The 15,960-nt window shown below is 52.6% G+C and overlaps 1 protein-coding gene across 2 annotated transcripts in view; it reads left to right on the top strand.

The window, feature by feature from the left end:
- The window catches only part of SLC1A7 (solute carrier family 1 member 7), a 47,234-nt gene that overhangs the window by 10,980 nt on the left and 20,294 nt on the right, over positions 1–15,960 (top strand). The window contains exon 3 of one of the 2 annotated variants that reach the window (XM_060083601.1): positions 15,169–15,384. The exons of the other annotated variant lie outside the window; for it this stretch is intronic. Within the exon in view, the coding sequence (XP_059939584.1) occupies positions 15,169–15,384 (216 nt within the window). The remainder of the gene's footprint in view (positions 1–15,168; positions 15,385–15,960) is intronic. 2 annotated transcript variants of the gene reach the window in all.

Below are 15,960 nucleotides of genomic sequence, written 5' to 3'. Positions count from 1 at the left end.
CCTGTCTCCATCCCTAATGCAGCTTTTAACCCTGGATGGACACAGTGTTGTTAGTTAAATGAATTCACACTCACAGCTGGCACACCACATTATGGGGTACAGACACCATTTTTTGCAAGTAGTGACATAGAAATAAATTAGCATTCTTATCTGGACTAGCCACTCATGCTGCTGAACAAGAAGTGGCCCTGCCAATGGGCGGAACCAGTCGCCATGACCCCTCTCTGGAGAAGAACCATGTGCACTGCTGTGTTTTTATGTGAGATACTGGGAGGGGGTCAGTTCATTTCCCCCTTGTCATTCACACTAACCTCTTCCTGGTGGTCAGTGTAACAGATTTTTGCAGGAGATGGAAATCTAATAGACAAGCAAAGAGAGAGGATGAGATGTAAAGAAGTATGGGTGGTAATGGTGGGGTTGATGCGAGGGGAGAGAAGACCTGTGCCTGCCTTGGAGGGTCTCACCATCGGCAGGGAGACAGCCACAGAGCCACTTTGTTCCAGAAAACGGAGCCCCAGGGGGAGGGAGGTGGGGCTTGTGGCCTGGGTTAGAGCCCAACTCAGTCATTCTTCCCACAATCTGACATCTTCCAGCTCGTGGGCCTCTTTTTTCTAGAATCCACTCCAAACCAGCCCCCAGCCTGACACCCTCCTCAGACAGGCACATGCAGGCCAGCGGAGGGCCACCTACCCTTGGCCAGTCATGGCTTTGTAAGGCATATTGAGGGGGGTGAGCAGGCAGCAGAGGTTCCGGGGGAAGAACGGGGGCTCTGGAGTCACTCACTAGATGTGTGACCTTGACCAAGTCTCTTAGCATCTGAGCCTCAGTGACCTTATCTGTAAAATGGGAAGAACACCTCCGTCCCTTGCAGGGTTATTCTGAGAATGAAACAAGATAATGCCCTTGAAGCACCCAGCATAGCTCCTGATACATCACCAGTCTTCTCCAAGGCCCAGATGAGATGTTTCATGAAAACCTCTACCTCTGTTTCTTCTTTCAGCAGGCAGCCCCTTGGGGTGACCTCTTCCTTCCTCATGCTCCTTTAGCACCTGCAGCTTACTTGTCACTTCCTCTAGAAAGTCTCCCTGGACTCAGGTATGCTTGGGTGCTCCCTCAACATTGATACAGGTGCGGTGCATGTAGCACCCCCCCACCTGAGTCCTGCACATCTGTGTTCACAGCGGCCTTTGCAGGGGCACGGACCACACGTCTCCACATAGCACATTGTCACCTTGCCCAGAACCATGCCTCATGCTGTGATTGTCACAGCCTCCTCATTTTCCATGAATTCCTGGTTCTTACTGCCTCTTGGTTTTATCTACCCTCACATTCCTACAAGCAGTCATGAGGCACAGCCTTTGCCAGTTTCCCATTCAAGTATATTTCCCTTGCTTCAAGCAGTTCCTAGATTTTTCAACTTCACCAACAGCTGGCAGCAAGATCACAGGTGAGGATCACATCTAGAAGTGTAAGCCCTTCCGCTGTCTCTTGGTTCTTTCTTTCTGTCTCTGTATATTACCTGTCTATTGCTGTGTAACAAATTACCACAAACTTAGTGACTTAACACCATTTACTATCTACCGATTTCCATGGGTCAGAAACCCAGGCATGGCTTAGTTGGATCCTCTGCTCAGAGTCTCACAAGGCTGCAATCAAAGTGTCATCTGGGCTGTGTTCTCATCTGAAGGCTCCGCCAGGGAAGAATCCACTTCCAAGCCCATTCAGGTTCTTGGCAGAAATTATTTCCTTGTTAAAGGCTATCAACTGGAGGCCACCCTCGGGTCCTAGAGGCTACCTGTAGTACCCTGCCTTCTGGCCATCTCCAAAGGCAGTTCCCAACATGGCTTTTTGCTTTGTCAAGGCCAGGAGGAGGATCCTCTCTCTCCAGTCTTCTAAGACAAAGTCTTATATAACATAATCATGGGAGTAGTATCCATCACCTTTGCCATATTCTATTAGAAGCAAGTCACAGATCTCACCCACACAGGGAGGGGGATTACAGAAGGGCATGGATCACTGGGGGTCACCTAGGGTGTGTCCACCTCTTTTCTCTCTCCACACCTTCCTTCTCTCTACCCTTCTTCCGAGATCAGCCAGAAATAGTGCCCTCCTTGTCTTTATAAGTCACCTCCACTCGTGCCCCATTCCTGGAGTGGGATTAGGTGGATGTGTTGCTCAGATTCTGGTCCAAGTGGCTCATCAAGGAAATTCTTCCGAACGCCCTTACCATAAAAAGAATCCTGAAGAATTTGAATTCACCTCTGTCTCAGGGACATCAAGGGTCTGGTACATAGTAAGTGCCTAAGAACTGCTTATTAAATAAATAAAGAGCAGTGGAAGGAAAGTTGAGTCAGAATTCAGGGAAGTTTTATGACCTTCATTTGAAATGACCCTTGGAGGATGATTAGGAGTTGTCTTTTTTTAAAGGTTGGTACTTTGGGCTTCCCTGGAGGCACAGTGGTTGAGAGTCCACCTGCTGATTCAGGGGACACGGGTTCGTGACCCGGTCCGGGAAGATCCCACATGCCGCGGAGCGGCTGGGCCCGTGAGCCATGGCCGCTGAGCCTGCACGTCCGGAGCCTGTGCTCCGCAACAGGAGAGGCCACAACAGTGAGAGGCCTGCGTACCACAAAAAAAAAAAAAAAAAAAAAAAAGTTGGTACTTTAAAAAGTTATATAAGCAAATTACAAACATTGTGGATAACAACAACAAAAAAATCCCATCATTCCACAACCCTAATTCTGCCACTGTTCTTCTTCCTATAAATGTTTGTTCTTGTCATTCTTAGTAGCAAATTCACTAGGCCCAGGGTGTGGTCCTTGGCTGACTGGTTCAGAAGCTCAGCCTCATCCGCGTCCCTGAGCTGGTCAGGGCTGTCCTCTGATGCTGACAAGAGGCAACCAAATAAACTAAATGCCAATTTATTCATCCACAGAGATAAATACAGTTGCCAAGGAGGACGGATGCACACAGCCTCTGGCCAGAGCATTTCTCCCTATAGGCTCATCACTTGGGGACCCCACTGGTTAAATCTGTTGCCTGGCAGGACAATTTAATTATTTAATGGTACAACCAGTATGAGTCCAGGTTTGCCATTTTCAGTTAGTTTCTGGGGCCCCAGGTGGTGGAGTTCCATCGTATGTGCATTTAAATTTAGTGAATTCAATTACATATGCTATGAAGAAGAGAGAAAATCATTTAAAGGAGACAAGCAGCTTCCCCCATTCGAAGAGCTATGTCCAGGGTGAGTGCACCGTGGGAGAGCTGGGTCTACCTCACTCTAAGCCAGTCTCAGTTCCCAAGTGCCTTTCAGAGTGAGCATCTCCCCACATCATTATTGTGATTCTAGGCCATGAAGAGAGGGTTGTTTGGTTTCCTTTTTACATCATGGCCTCTAAGTGTATGCTGACTGCGTTAGCTGGTGTTCACCTTAAGAAACAGCAACCCATTCCAAAACTGGGAGGAAACCTGTCTTGAGTGAAATTATATACCTCCTGAACTTAACGAACAACTTAAGGGATCTTCAAGGGCAAATTTAATTATGAGTGGGTTTTGCTTTATATACTGACTTGAGAACTGAATGCGCCGAATATGGTCCTACTTCTCCTCTGTACAAGGAGGAAGCCCAGTGTCTTCCTCTTGAGGCCTGCATCCATTGGCCAAGGTCAGCTTATAAGTAGGTAAAGAGAGAACTGGAACATCCGATCTTGCCACTAGCCTTGTTGCTCTGGTTCCTTCCATATGGTGTCGCTGTTGAACACAGGTCTTGCATGGTTTGGTTCAAGTCTGAACATGGCCCCCTTGCAGTTACATGTCCCTGCTCAAGCCACAGGGATGCTCTGCTCTGGCCCCTAGATCATACCAAAGAGCTCAATTGTTGTTCCTCAAAGCAACCTCAGTCATGCCCTGGGCTTAGCTCCCTGGGCTTGATCCCTGAGTCCATTTTCTACCCTGGTGGGTTAGCCCTGGAGACCTTTAGTGTTGACAGACCTTGGTCATGGGCACTCTAGTATACCCTGATTCTAACTTCAAATTGCAAGGAGCAGGGGTTGGGGGGCTTAGTCTCTTTTTTCTCGGAAGGCCCCTGAGCCTCTCATGCAAATTGGTGCCCCTTTCCATCACTCTACAAATCTTAAGGTCTCAAGGAGACCATCAAACTGCAAATCTCTCCCTTCCCCTGGACAATGTGTGCCTTCTTGCCTTGCATTTGCCATTTGAAAAATTCTTCTAAAAACAAAGTCAACTGTAAGGAGACTTGCTGTCTCTACCTTTGAACACAAAAGCCTCAGACAAAATTTAGAAAACTCTGCCTCATGTTACATTGGCATAGGAACTAGTTGTCTGATGATTAGGACCTGCCACGGCATTGTCATGTCCTTGAACTAGGGCCCCTCTCCCACGGGTGGTACTTGAATGGTGCTGAGTACTTTGCCACTCTCCACTCTCTTCTCTCTGCTCCACTGCTGACTGATTCCGTGCTAATTACACCTTCTTTCATTAGAAAGTCAAGCCTTTGGAGCCTTCCTTTCCCATTTTCTCCCTGTAACACCACTTGTTGCTGCTCTGATCCCTTTTGCTTTTAATTTATGGTTTAACCCAAAGAATACTGGCAACTTTCTGTTCTTTTAAGTTCTTGGAGGAAACCTTACTGTTACTTCTGCAAAAGTATGTCTATCTTCCTTTTTTTTTTTTTTCATTCAACATGATATAAAAATGCCCATGGGGCTTCCCTGGTGGCGCAGTGGTTGAGAGTCCGCCTGCCGATGCAGGGGACACGGGTTCATGCCCCAGTGGAAGATCCCACATGCTGCGGAGCGGCTGGGCCTGTGAGCCATGGCCGCTGAGCCTGCGCATCCGGAGCCTGTGCTCTGCAACAGGAGAGGCCACGACAGTGAGGGGCCCCGCATACCACAAAAAAAAAAAAAAAAAAAAAAAAAGCCTATGCCACACCCTCATCTTTGTAATCACATTTGACTGTTCCACTCAGAGGCTGGAGCAGAGTTTGCAAGGCCCTTTTCCTTTTACTAGACACTCAGGATGCTGCTGGATACCCTGCTGGGGCATCACTATGCCCCAGGATTCTAGATGTACCTCAGCCTCTGTTATTTACCACACTCTTCACCCCGGCCATAGAATGGACACAACGCCGTCTGCAGATTTACAAAGAAATTCCCGGCAGGTGCTGTGTGTGTTGGGGCCAGGGGGCGTTTTGTCCCCACTGAGGCTGGAGTTTGCTTCTAACGTTGGGAAGTCAACTGAACCTTGTTTTCACACATCTTCAGGCAAGAGCAATGCAAGGAACCAGGGGTGGGTCAAACCAGCATCTGAATCCAGCTGGGGCCTCCAAGTCTCCACTTGCTTTTTTGCCAAACCCTCCTCTCCCCTCATTCTTCAATTTCTTAAACCAGGCATCATTCAAAGAAAACTGAATCCATGTGTTTGTGATTCACTGATGCTGAACATGGCAGAATGTTTTGTCAGCTCTACATCGCAGCAGAGAAATCCAAGGGCGTGTGTGGGTTAGTATGTGAATGTGTGGTGTGGGTCTTTACATATGTGTATGTTGTGTGTGTATGTGTGTGCATGTGTATGTATTGCTTTTCTTTCTATTGTAAGAATTTTAAACTGATTTTTCTTAGAATCAGGAAGTCACGTTTGGCCAAAGAAACCCAACACTCCCTTCTCCCCCTTCCTGAGGAACTCTAGTTTGGCAGAAAACTCCCAAACACCCACGTTCTAGCTTACTGGAGATGGTCCTGGGCCAAGCAGCCGTCGGAGTCTGGTTTGGGAGCCAGCGTGCCGGGGGCGTCCCAGGATAGACAGTGAGTGGGAGAGGGCAGGAGGAATGGGCAGCCACGGCTTCTGCAAGCCATGGAGCAACCGTTCTTAGCAGAGCTCTGCTGACCTCTCTGATGGGAGCCCTGGGATCGCTCTTTGGCCCTCTTGCCCAGTCACCTGATCGCCTTACTCATCAGGAGGGGAAACATGGCCCAGCTGTGGGCTGCGGGTGGGATCAGACCGTCAGCCTGGTGACTCTGAAAAACTCCCAGATTTTATCACCCATCACAGACTCCCGTGCTCTTTCCCCCTTCCAGTTAGAGAATTCCTGTTCATTCTTCAAGGATCCATTCAGCAGCCCCCTCCCCTGGGAAACCTAGCCTGATTCCCAGGCTGGGCTAGACCCTGCTTCTGGCCTCTCTCAATCCCAGCCATGACCCAGCGTTTTGTGTTGTCCAGACTGCAGGTCTCTCCACCCACCTGAGGACCACAAACCCACCTCCTTTGTTTCTGGGACCCCATAGCACACAGAGCAGGTGTTCAACGTGGGGCGTGCTGGGGACCTCTCTGAGCCTGGGGAGGTGGGTGAGGCTTTGAAAAAGCTGCTACTCTTCTCTGTGGAGACACTGCACAGAGAGGGTCTCGTTTGCCTGGGGCAGGCAGGCCCAGCCAGAGCCTTTGGGGAGTAGACACCGGCAGCCCTGATGGAGGAGGGAAGGGAGGCAGGGGACCTGTGTTCCCTCTGGGTGGGGTCTTTCCCTCCCGCTGGAGCAGGGCTCCTAACCATGGCGTAGTGGCACTGGTCGTAAAAACCAGTGACGGGCAGCCCAGGGAAGTCGTTCCTAGCGACAGTCTGCGACTGCAGAGCAGAGTAACGGTCACCCGTGGGCACACTGTTTCCCTCCCACCTGCCATTCTTTGCCTTGTGGGAAAGAAAGGGGTAGGGGTTCCGCTCACGTGGATTGGGAACTGGATTGACCCTTATGACACTCAAGAATGCAGCCTTTCCAGTGGAAAGGAGTTGAGACTGGTCGATGGTCATATGTGAGCTCTCAGAGGGCTGCAGCTGCAGCTCCTCCAGCTTTTGCCTTTGACTGAGTTCAAGCTTGTTATTATTATTTTTTTTTTAGATGTTGCGGGTAGAAGTTTATTAATTTATTTATTTATTTTTGCTGTATTGGGTCTTCGTTTCTGCGCGAGGGCTTTCTCTAGGTGCGGCGAGCGGGGGCCACTCTTCATCGCGGTGCGCGGGCCTCCCACTGTCGCGGCCTCTCTTGTTGCAGAGCACAGGCTTCAGACGCGCAGGCTCAGTAGCTGTGGCTCATGGGCTTAGTTGCTCGGCGGCATGTGGGATCTTCCCAGACCAGGGCTCGAACCCGTGTCCCCTGCATTAGCAGGCAGATTCTCAACCACTGCGCCACCAGGGAAGCCCCAGGCTTGTTATTTTTGAGTTCCCAATCGATCCCCTCCCCATGCCCAGGGGCCTGGGAAGGAGAGGCCTGCAGAAGGCAGTTGGGGATGCCAGTGTGGCAGCACGCCCCGAGGCCCATGCCTGTCTCTGTGCCGCCTCCTCCCTCTCCCACCCCACCTCCTACCCTCTGAGCCCTGCACTCCCTCCCCACCTTCCTATCTGCCTCCATCCCGTGGAATCTAAAGTGGAACCAAAGAGGTTTGGTCTGTGTGGCTCCAGAGGACAGGGCTGGGCCCAGTGTGGAAATTCTCTCTCCTGGAGGCAGATTTCATACTCATAAGCATAACTAGCCCACAGTGGAGGTAGTGAGTTCTCTGTCCTCTGAGGTGTGCAGTCAGAGGTGGTAGAGGAATTTCTGCCCTTGGAAGGGAGTGCTGGGACCAGATGACGCAGACCTTAGCCAAGTGGGAGTCTGACCTCCTGCCTCAGGTCTTAGAAGGAGTTGGCTTGAGGGTGGAGCCGTGGCAGGAACAGCTGGGAAGCGTAATTCGGTACCTGCTATCAACTGCTGGGCCTGTCATTTGCTCAGGGGAAGGAAAAAGACCTTAATATTTGGAGGGGCTGACGAGACTCCCATGGACCCCCAGATGCCTCCATCCACTTGCCTGTCAGGTGGACTGCCTGCAGCTGCACCCAGGGACCAGCTTGGGGGAGCCTCCCTGACTAGGTCACACAAAGCCAGAGCCCAAGGATTTGGCTCCTTCCTGCCTTTAACTTCCTAGTGCAGGATGTTGTGACTATGGATGTTGTCACGCTAGTAGACCAAGGTTCAAATCTACTTACTCACTGTGTGACTTTAGCAAGTTGCTTGCACACCTCCAGTGACTGGGAGTTCACTACTTCTCAAGGTCGTCCCTTCCAGGACGGGACAGCTCTGTTTGCTAGAAAGTTATTCCTGGTGCTGAGCTGAGATCTGCTTCCCTGTGGCTTTCTGCATCAATCCCAGTGTTCCCGGGGTCTGCTTTGCTGTGCTCCACAGCCCCTGCCCTCCAAGCTGGCATCACTGTCCCCTGCCACCTTCCCCAGCTGCCCTCTATGGGACACACACCTCCCTCCCCTGTCCCTTTCCCAGGGGGGTCTTAACGTCAGGGCAGGTCCGTGGCCTCCTCAGCAAGCCCTCCGGGCTTCTAGCCGCACAGGCTGAGGGCCCCCCACCCCTTTGGCACCCTTATTCCCTGGTGACTCACCAAGCTGGCAGCAAACAAACCCCCAACGTCCCCCTCCCACGTGCTGCCACTGCGGCTCAGGCCCCCCTCCACCCCAGAGCTTGTGCTCTCCGAGCTGTTGAAGCCAAGCATGGCTCTGCGTGTGTCCGTGTTCTTCATCATGTCAGTCAGAACTGGCCTGAGGTCTGCTTAGTTCCAACTCCCTCATCCAACACATTAGCTGTTCCTCCCAGCCTCCCAACCTCTACAAATCTGATCCACATGCTGTCAGTGCCCTTGGCCAAGGCATTGATAAAAACAACCAGGAAGGAGAGGGCTGAAGGGAGAGCCCCAAAGTACACCTCCAGAGACCCTCTCAGGTTCTCAGCACTCAGAAGAGGGCACTGCCTGTGGTAATCATTCCCCGAAGTTCTCAGAGAACCTGGTGTCAACTGCTTGATGTCACACGGACACACAGTGCCAGGGCCATTTCTCTAAACCTGGCAAGGGGCCCAAGGCTGGTCCAGGTGACTTTTCCTCCGGGAACCCACAGTGGTTGCTCATGGTCATCAGAGCTCAGAAGTCACCTCTTTTCACAACTAGTCTAGTGTTCTACCCTGGCTTAACATCACACATACACACCAGCAAACCAGCACCCAGGCCAGGCCAGGCCCTGGGCTCTGAGGGCCTAGAACTGAGCCAGATTCAGCCTTTCCCTGGAGGAGCTCACAGTCTCCTGGGGCAGGTGGTCACAGAACAGACGATGCCATCACAGAGGAGTGCTAATTATTGGAATATATTGAATACTTGCTATGTACCAGGTGCTATTCTAAACCTAGATCAATGCTCACAATAAACCATCATTATCCCCATTCTATCCTCCAATGGAAACTGAGGCGCACAGAGGCTGAGGAACTTGCCCAAGGCTCCCAGCCAGTGAGGGCTGCGTTCAGGAGCATCCGGGAGCTGCCTGGCCTAGTCAGCAGGGTCAGGAGGCCCTCAGAGGGAGGAAGTACCTGAGTGGAGACTAGAGAGCTGGGTAGCAGCAGCAGGAGAGGATCGGAAAGTGAAGCAGGGAGGGCAGGGGCAAGGGGACTGGGTTCCTTCAGTGTTCACTGCTTCGCTCAGCATGTGTTCCTGCCAGCCTGCCCTGCGCCAGAGCTGGGCTGGGCCATGGGGCTTCAGGGTTGAGCATGCCGGCAGAGCGCCCTGTGAGAAACTGGGAAGCACGGGGTGCCCTGGGGAGGTAGGTGAGATCGCCGTATCAGGGAAGACTTCCCAGAGGAAGGATGTCTGAGCTGACCTTGGAAAGGGCAAGTGGAAATTGGTTGGGCTGGGCAGGTATGTGAGGGGTTGGGGGGTGTGGGTGGAGAGTGCCAGGCTAAAGGAACAACCAGCACAAAGATGGTGCAAGGAGCAGCAGGGAGAACGGGGTGGCTGGAGAGGTGCCAGTGAGGAGGAGGAGAGTGGCCCAAGGCCTTGAAGGAGCGTGGACAGTTCCTGAGGGCGAAGGGGAGCCACCAAGGACTTCAAACAGCGAGGGGCCCCCAGCAGAGTCAGCAGCCTGTCCGCCCCCCGCATTGAAGTGTGCAGGCAGCGGTGGGTGCCTCCCGGTGTTATATGGGGTCACCATACCCACCTCAGGGGTAGGCGTGAGAACAGGTAAGGGTCAGTAGTGGCCTTTTTCTCCCTCCATTCCCCGCCCCCTGCAAGTGGAGGGGTTACCAGATGGAAACAGGCTGGGCCCAGGAACCAGCCGGTCCCCAGTCACATCAAGCTCTTGAACCATAATCCCAGGCCCTGGGGGCGGGGCGGGGGTGCTGGCCAGATGGCTTCGGAGGGAGTCCCACACTTCTGGGCTTCCTGAGGTGCTTTGCCAGGGCCCTCGAGGATGTGGGGTACTCCCAGGAGCACCCGGCCATCGTGGGAGTCACGGAGGCAAGGTTACCTATTCTCCCCTCACCATAAATCACAGAGCCTGAAGGAGCATTTGAAGTCATCCTCATGGAATCTCCCACTCAGTCTGGAAGCCTTGATCTAGCCTTCCAACAGGTGGCCACCCAACCTCCATTTGGAAACCTCCAAAGATGGGGAGCTCACCACCACAAATCTGAGGGCTGTAGCCATGGGGCAGGTCATGAACTCCGAGCGTTGAACTAAAGAGGCATTACGTGGGCTGAATCACATTAAAATCATGGTTAGCCAAAACCGGAAGGCCTTTTCTTGCACAGGAGTTAAACCAGGTCTGTACCACGGAGAGCCACTGTGGGAGAAGGGAAACCCCACAGGGCTGAATCCCTGTTCCAGTCTTAACTTCACAGCTAGGCAGCTTGGCCAATTAGCTCCACCCCCTGTGCTTTGTTTTCCTTATCTGTAACTCAAACTGCACAACCCAAGCAGGCAGTCGCTAGTCATAAGTGACTACTGAACCCTTGAAATGTGGCTAGTGCAAGGAGCAACTGAACTTTTTGGTTTTAATTAATTTAAATTAAAATTTTAAACCAGAAGCCGTTTTTCTAAGCATTTTTGTGCTGATTACACATTGAAATGATAATAATTTGGATAAATTGGGTTAAATAAAGTATTATTAAAGTTAATTTTACCAAAAATGAGCTTCACCTGTTTCTTTTTTTTTTTTTTTTTTTTTTGCGGTACACAGGCCTCTCACTGTTGTGGCCTCTCCCGTTGTGGAGCACAGGCTCCGGACGTGCAGGCTCAGTGGCCATGGCTCACGGGCCCAGCCACTCCGCGGCATGTGAGATCTTCCCGGACCGGGGCACGAACCCGTGTCCCCTGCATCGGCAGGCAGACTCTCAACCACTGTGCCACCAGGGAAGCCCTCATCTGTTTCTTTTGACTTTTTTTTTTTTTACTGTGACTACTAGAAACTTTAACATTACAGTGGCTCACATTATCGTCCTATTGGGCAGCACTGACAGAACGTTAAGGATCAAATGAGGTGGATGTTCAGATGTTTGGGGACAGTTAAGCTCCAGATGAATTACGGTTTCTGTGGCTGCTGGCACTTGAGGGGTTGTGTTTCTCATCATACAAGCAAGACATGCTTATTCTAAAAATATTAGAGAATGTGGAAAAACATTAAAAACAAAACAAAAATGGCCCATCATCCTACCACCCAAAGACAGCTACTGTTAAACTTTAGTTTTTCCCCCGTGCATGTCCATGTGACCTAACACTCCCTGCAGACCACACCACCCCGGCTTGGAGGTTCTCAGAAAGGTCACTTTAACAGCTTGGCCCAAAAGTCTAGACCTCAAGGAGCCCCCTCCAGCCAAATGGCAGGCTGTCAAGGAAGTCACTTGAACTTCCTTCCCTGTGACTGTGAGTTCCGGGAGTGGCCGCCGTCTCACGTGGAATCCAGGCCCTCCCCGCACTTAGCTCCCGTTCTCCTCGGCCTCTGCCATCACCTGCGGTCACCCTGGCACTGCCGGCACCAGCCTGGGGAGGGGAGGGTCGGCTCTGTCATACTGTCAGCTGTTCCTCCCCAACCGCTCCCACCTCGGCTGCTCCCCTTTCTCTTCAGCCAGTAGAAAAACCCCTTCCATTCGGCGGGCGGGAGCCACGTTCCACAGTGGAAGTGCTTGTGTCCCAGGTGATGGGATTCTTTCCATTTTATTCATCAGCCCTCTCCCTTCCAGAGCCCCTGTGTCAGGGGTCCACTCCTGCTACATCTAGAACCTGCACTCCCTTCCTTACCACATCCGCTCTGTCCCTGAGCTGGCACCACCCCCATGTTAGACCTCTTCTTCCTCAGGGTGGCCTTCTGAGGAGCCCTTGGCCCCTTTCTGAGATCTGATCTTCATCTGCACCCCTCTCCTGCACGATCCCTCAAGCATGTCTATGTTTATCTGGACCACAAACCTCGAGAGGGGTCTGTGTCACAGGAGCTCCAGGGCACCCTGCAGAGCTGCAAACTATGCTGTACTCTGCTTTCTCCACTTGACATAAAACAGGAACATCTTTCCAATGACACCATCACTTCTGATGGCTGCTTAGAAGCCCACTGCATGGATATGCTGTAACTTTTAATCTAATCTGCCTTGATAATTGAAGTTGGTCCCAGCTTTTTGCTCTTACAAATACCACTTCAGTGACCCTCCCTATATACTTTGTTTACTTTGATATTCTTAGATCTAAGGACTTCTTAGTTCTCCCTTCTCAGACATCCAGCAAATTCTGCTAGCTGTGTTGTGTTGGACCCCACTTTCCCGTGTCCCCCTTGGCCTCGCACTCAAGGTCACTCCTACTCCTGAGCTCAGTCCATCTTTTCTGCCCCATATCTCACTCTACCTCAAATATGACCTGAGCTCTGACCACATTAAACACCACAGTGTCCCCACACTTTCCAGCCTCCCTGTTGTCTTCTGGTGTCCCGCTGCCTGGCACGTCTGCTCCGTCTCCAAATCTGCCTCATCTTCCAGTGCCCCTTGCTCCATGTAGCCTTTCCTGATCCTCCTAGCTAGAAGTGATCCCTCACTCCTCTGAATAAAGATAGCACGTCCTGGGCTTCCCTGGTGGCGCAGTGGTTGAGAGTCCGCCTGCCGATGCAGGGGACATGGGTTCGTGCCCCGGTGCAGGAAGATCCCACATGCCGTGGAGCGGCTGGGCCCGTGAGCCATGGCCGCTGAGCCTGCGCGTCCGGAGCCTGTGCTCCACAACGGGAGAGGCCACAACAGTGAGAGGCCCGCGTACCGGGGGAAAAAAAAAAAGATAGCACGTCCTTGTCCCCTCCCTTGTGGTACTGATGCCAACACCTTGACCCCTGGGTACTTGAGTCCACTTCTGTCCCGAGTGTCCATGTCCATCTTCTTCCCAACCCCCCCTGCCAGACCAGGAGTTACTTGAGGTCAGGGACTGATTTCTGATTTCTTTCTGTGGGCACAGGGCATGGCACAGAGTGGGCACGTGCTAAAGGATTGAATAACTACATGGATGAAGGAGGACAGGCCTGGAGGCGGGGAATGAGTTCCGGTCCAGCTGGCCACTAGTGTCCTGTGTGGCCTCGAGCAGGGCCTCTTCTCAGGGCCATGGCTTCCCTGTGGCCTGAAGTAGTTGGACTTGACTGTGAGGAAATTCTGTTATGGTCAGAGGCCTGTTTGGCCCTGGGCCGAGGTGCTGGCCCTTGTCTGGAGATAATCTCTCTCATGGATGATGTTGCAGGGTGGCCCCCATTTCTCCTGGCCACACAATCTCATTATGAGCCCTTCAGGATTTACATCTAAGACCCACCCTAAGCCCATCACTAACATATGGTGTCCTGGCAGACAGGCATGAATGGAGGTTGTAAACATTGACTCATTCATTCATTCATTCACTCCTTCATTCAGCAAACTACACTCCAGCAGTGTAGTTTGGTTCTGGCTCTGTGGACCCAGCATTGAATCAGACCCAGGCCCAGCCCTGGAAGTGCTTCCAGTAAATAGTCAACAGTTCAATGAGGTGGGGCTGGGACAGAGAGCAGCACAGGGGCCATGGGAGCCCAGAGAAGGGGCCTTACTCCTGCCTGATGGTCAGGGAAGGCTTCCTGGAGGAGGGGACACTTTAACTGTGTCTTAAAAGAGGAGTGAGTCTTTGCTACAGCAAGCAGGGAAGAGTAGGGTGCTCACAGGCAGCGGTTACCATGGGGTGCAGGAGAGGCTTTCTGTGCTCAGCCCTGATGCTAGATGTAGCCTAATGATAGAGGAGGTGGATGGGGAGGGATTATCTGCTCTTGTTTACATGATTAAAGCCAGACAAATACTTCCTTTATCTGAAAGAATGAAAAGGCTTTGGGGAAAAATCCTTTTGGCAGCAAAGTGCAAGCATCTCCTTAACTAATCTCTCACTCCCCACCTGCCCCCATCCCCCATCCCCCTTCCCCAGCCAAACAGCCATGAGAAAAATAGCTCCAGGGCTGACTTGCTCTGGTGGGCAGAGAGCCAGGGTCAGGGCAGGCGGTGAGTGGGGAGGAGCCAAGAGGAGAGAGACCCGCAAGCCTCTCCATACAGTCTCCAGAGAGGAGAGTCTGGGCCAGGGCACTAACCCAAGACGGCCACAGGGTGGCACCTCTCAAGGAAAATCTAACCATGGCCCCATTTTTTAGATGCAGATCCTGAGGCCTAAAGATGGAGGAGTGACTTGCTTGCCTGGGTCACATAGCCAATGGGCAGAACTGGGACTAGGACCCAGGTCACCAAGTCCCAGCCCAGGGCTCTAACTCACTCACTCATTCACTCTCACTCATTAGTTTATTCAAAAGCCTGCAGTAACCACCTGCTTGGTGGCAGGACAGAGAGCTCATGCTGGGCACGAGGGGCCCACAGAGAAGTCAGATCTGCTCCTCTTCTCACATGTCCTCAGTCTGATGAGAGAGACAGACAGTGACAGTGACAACCAGGGTCATGACAGAGGAGGCCGGGAGCTGTGGGACCCCCAGAATGGGCTCCTAAAAGATTTCACCCAAGAGGAGGCACTGAGCTTGGTCTTACCTGCTGGGTAGGATTTGGACAAGTGAAAGGAGGACACCACACATGGAAAGGTCTAGAGGTGTGAACGGGCTTGGCTGATGACACTGGGCAAGGTGGAGAGAGCGGAGCAGAGAATAGAGAGGCTGGATGGAGCCTCGGGGACTGGATTAGTGGGGGGCATCCCCATGCCTGCACATTCCCTGGAACGCTGTGAGGGTGCTAGGCAGAGCCAGGAGGGGGCGAGAGTGGGTACGCCTGAGTGCCTGGCCTGCCCACCCACAGACACTGACCCCTATCGCTCTCCCAGCTTGATGTCCGGCCTCGCCTCCCTGGATGCCAAGACCTCCAGCCGCCTGGGCATCCTCACGGTAGCCTACTACCTGTGGACCACCTTCGTGGCAGTCATCGTGGGCATCGTCATGGTCTCCATCATCCACCCGGGCAGCGCAGCCCAGAAGGAGACGACGGAGCATAGTGGGAAGCCCATCATGAGCTCAGCAGACCCCCTGCTGGACCTCATTCGGTAAGTCCTGCCGCCGGCACCCTGCTTGGGAACGCCATGCCTGGGCTGGGGCTGCTGACCTCTCAGGCCCAGCCCCGCAGGTCACCCAGGGGGCAGAAGAGGGTGTGGGGATGAGGTGCTCAGGGTCTGCCCTTGATCACTAATGGTAACAAGGGGGGCAGCCGCAGAGGCCACTCTCTGTCCCCTCAGCCCCCCCGTGCCTCCTGCTGGGCTCACACTGAACTGTCCACCCCCATCAAGATGGGATGAGTGGGAGGGCACAGGGGACACAGGAAGGGCATTCCCGAAGAAGACAACAGCTGTGCAAAGGTCCTGAGCTGGGAGGTAGTATTATGGGGAGAAGTTATGGCCCATTCAGTGTGACTGGAGCTTGAGATGTGAGCGGGGAGTGGACAGTCATTGCTGGAGAAGTCGGCTGGGGCCAGACCGTGAAGAGCATTGGGAATCAGGCCCCAAATTGCATTTTATCCTAAAGGCCCCGGAAATGGGTTTTAAACCTAGGAGTAGCATGATCCAACTCAGAAGGCTCCCTCTGTCCGCCAGAGTGCTGGTGGACTGGAGGTGGGGCGCATGGCA

The sequence above is a fragment of the Mesoplodon densirostris genome, chromosome 2 (assembly GCF_025265405.1).
Source record: "Mesoplodon densirostris isolate mMesDen1 chromosome 2, mMesDen1 primary haplotype, whole genome shotgun sequence".
Classification (NCBI taxonomy): Eukaryota; Metazoa; Chordata; class Mammalia; order Artiodactyla; family Ziphiidae; genus Mesoplodon; species Mesoplodon densirostris.
This window is presented reverse-complemented; position numbering and strand designations above follow the sequence as displayed.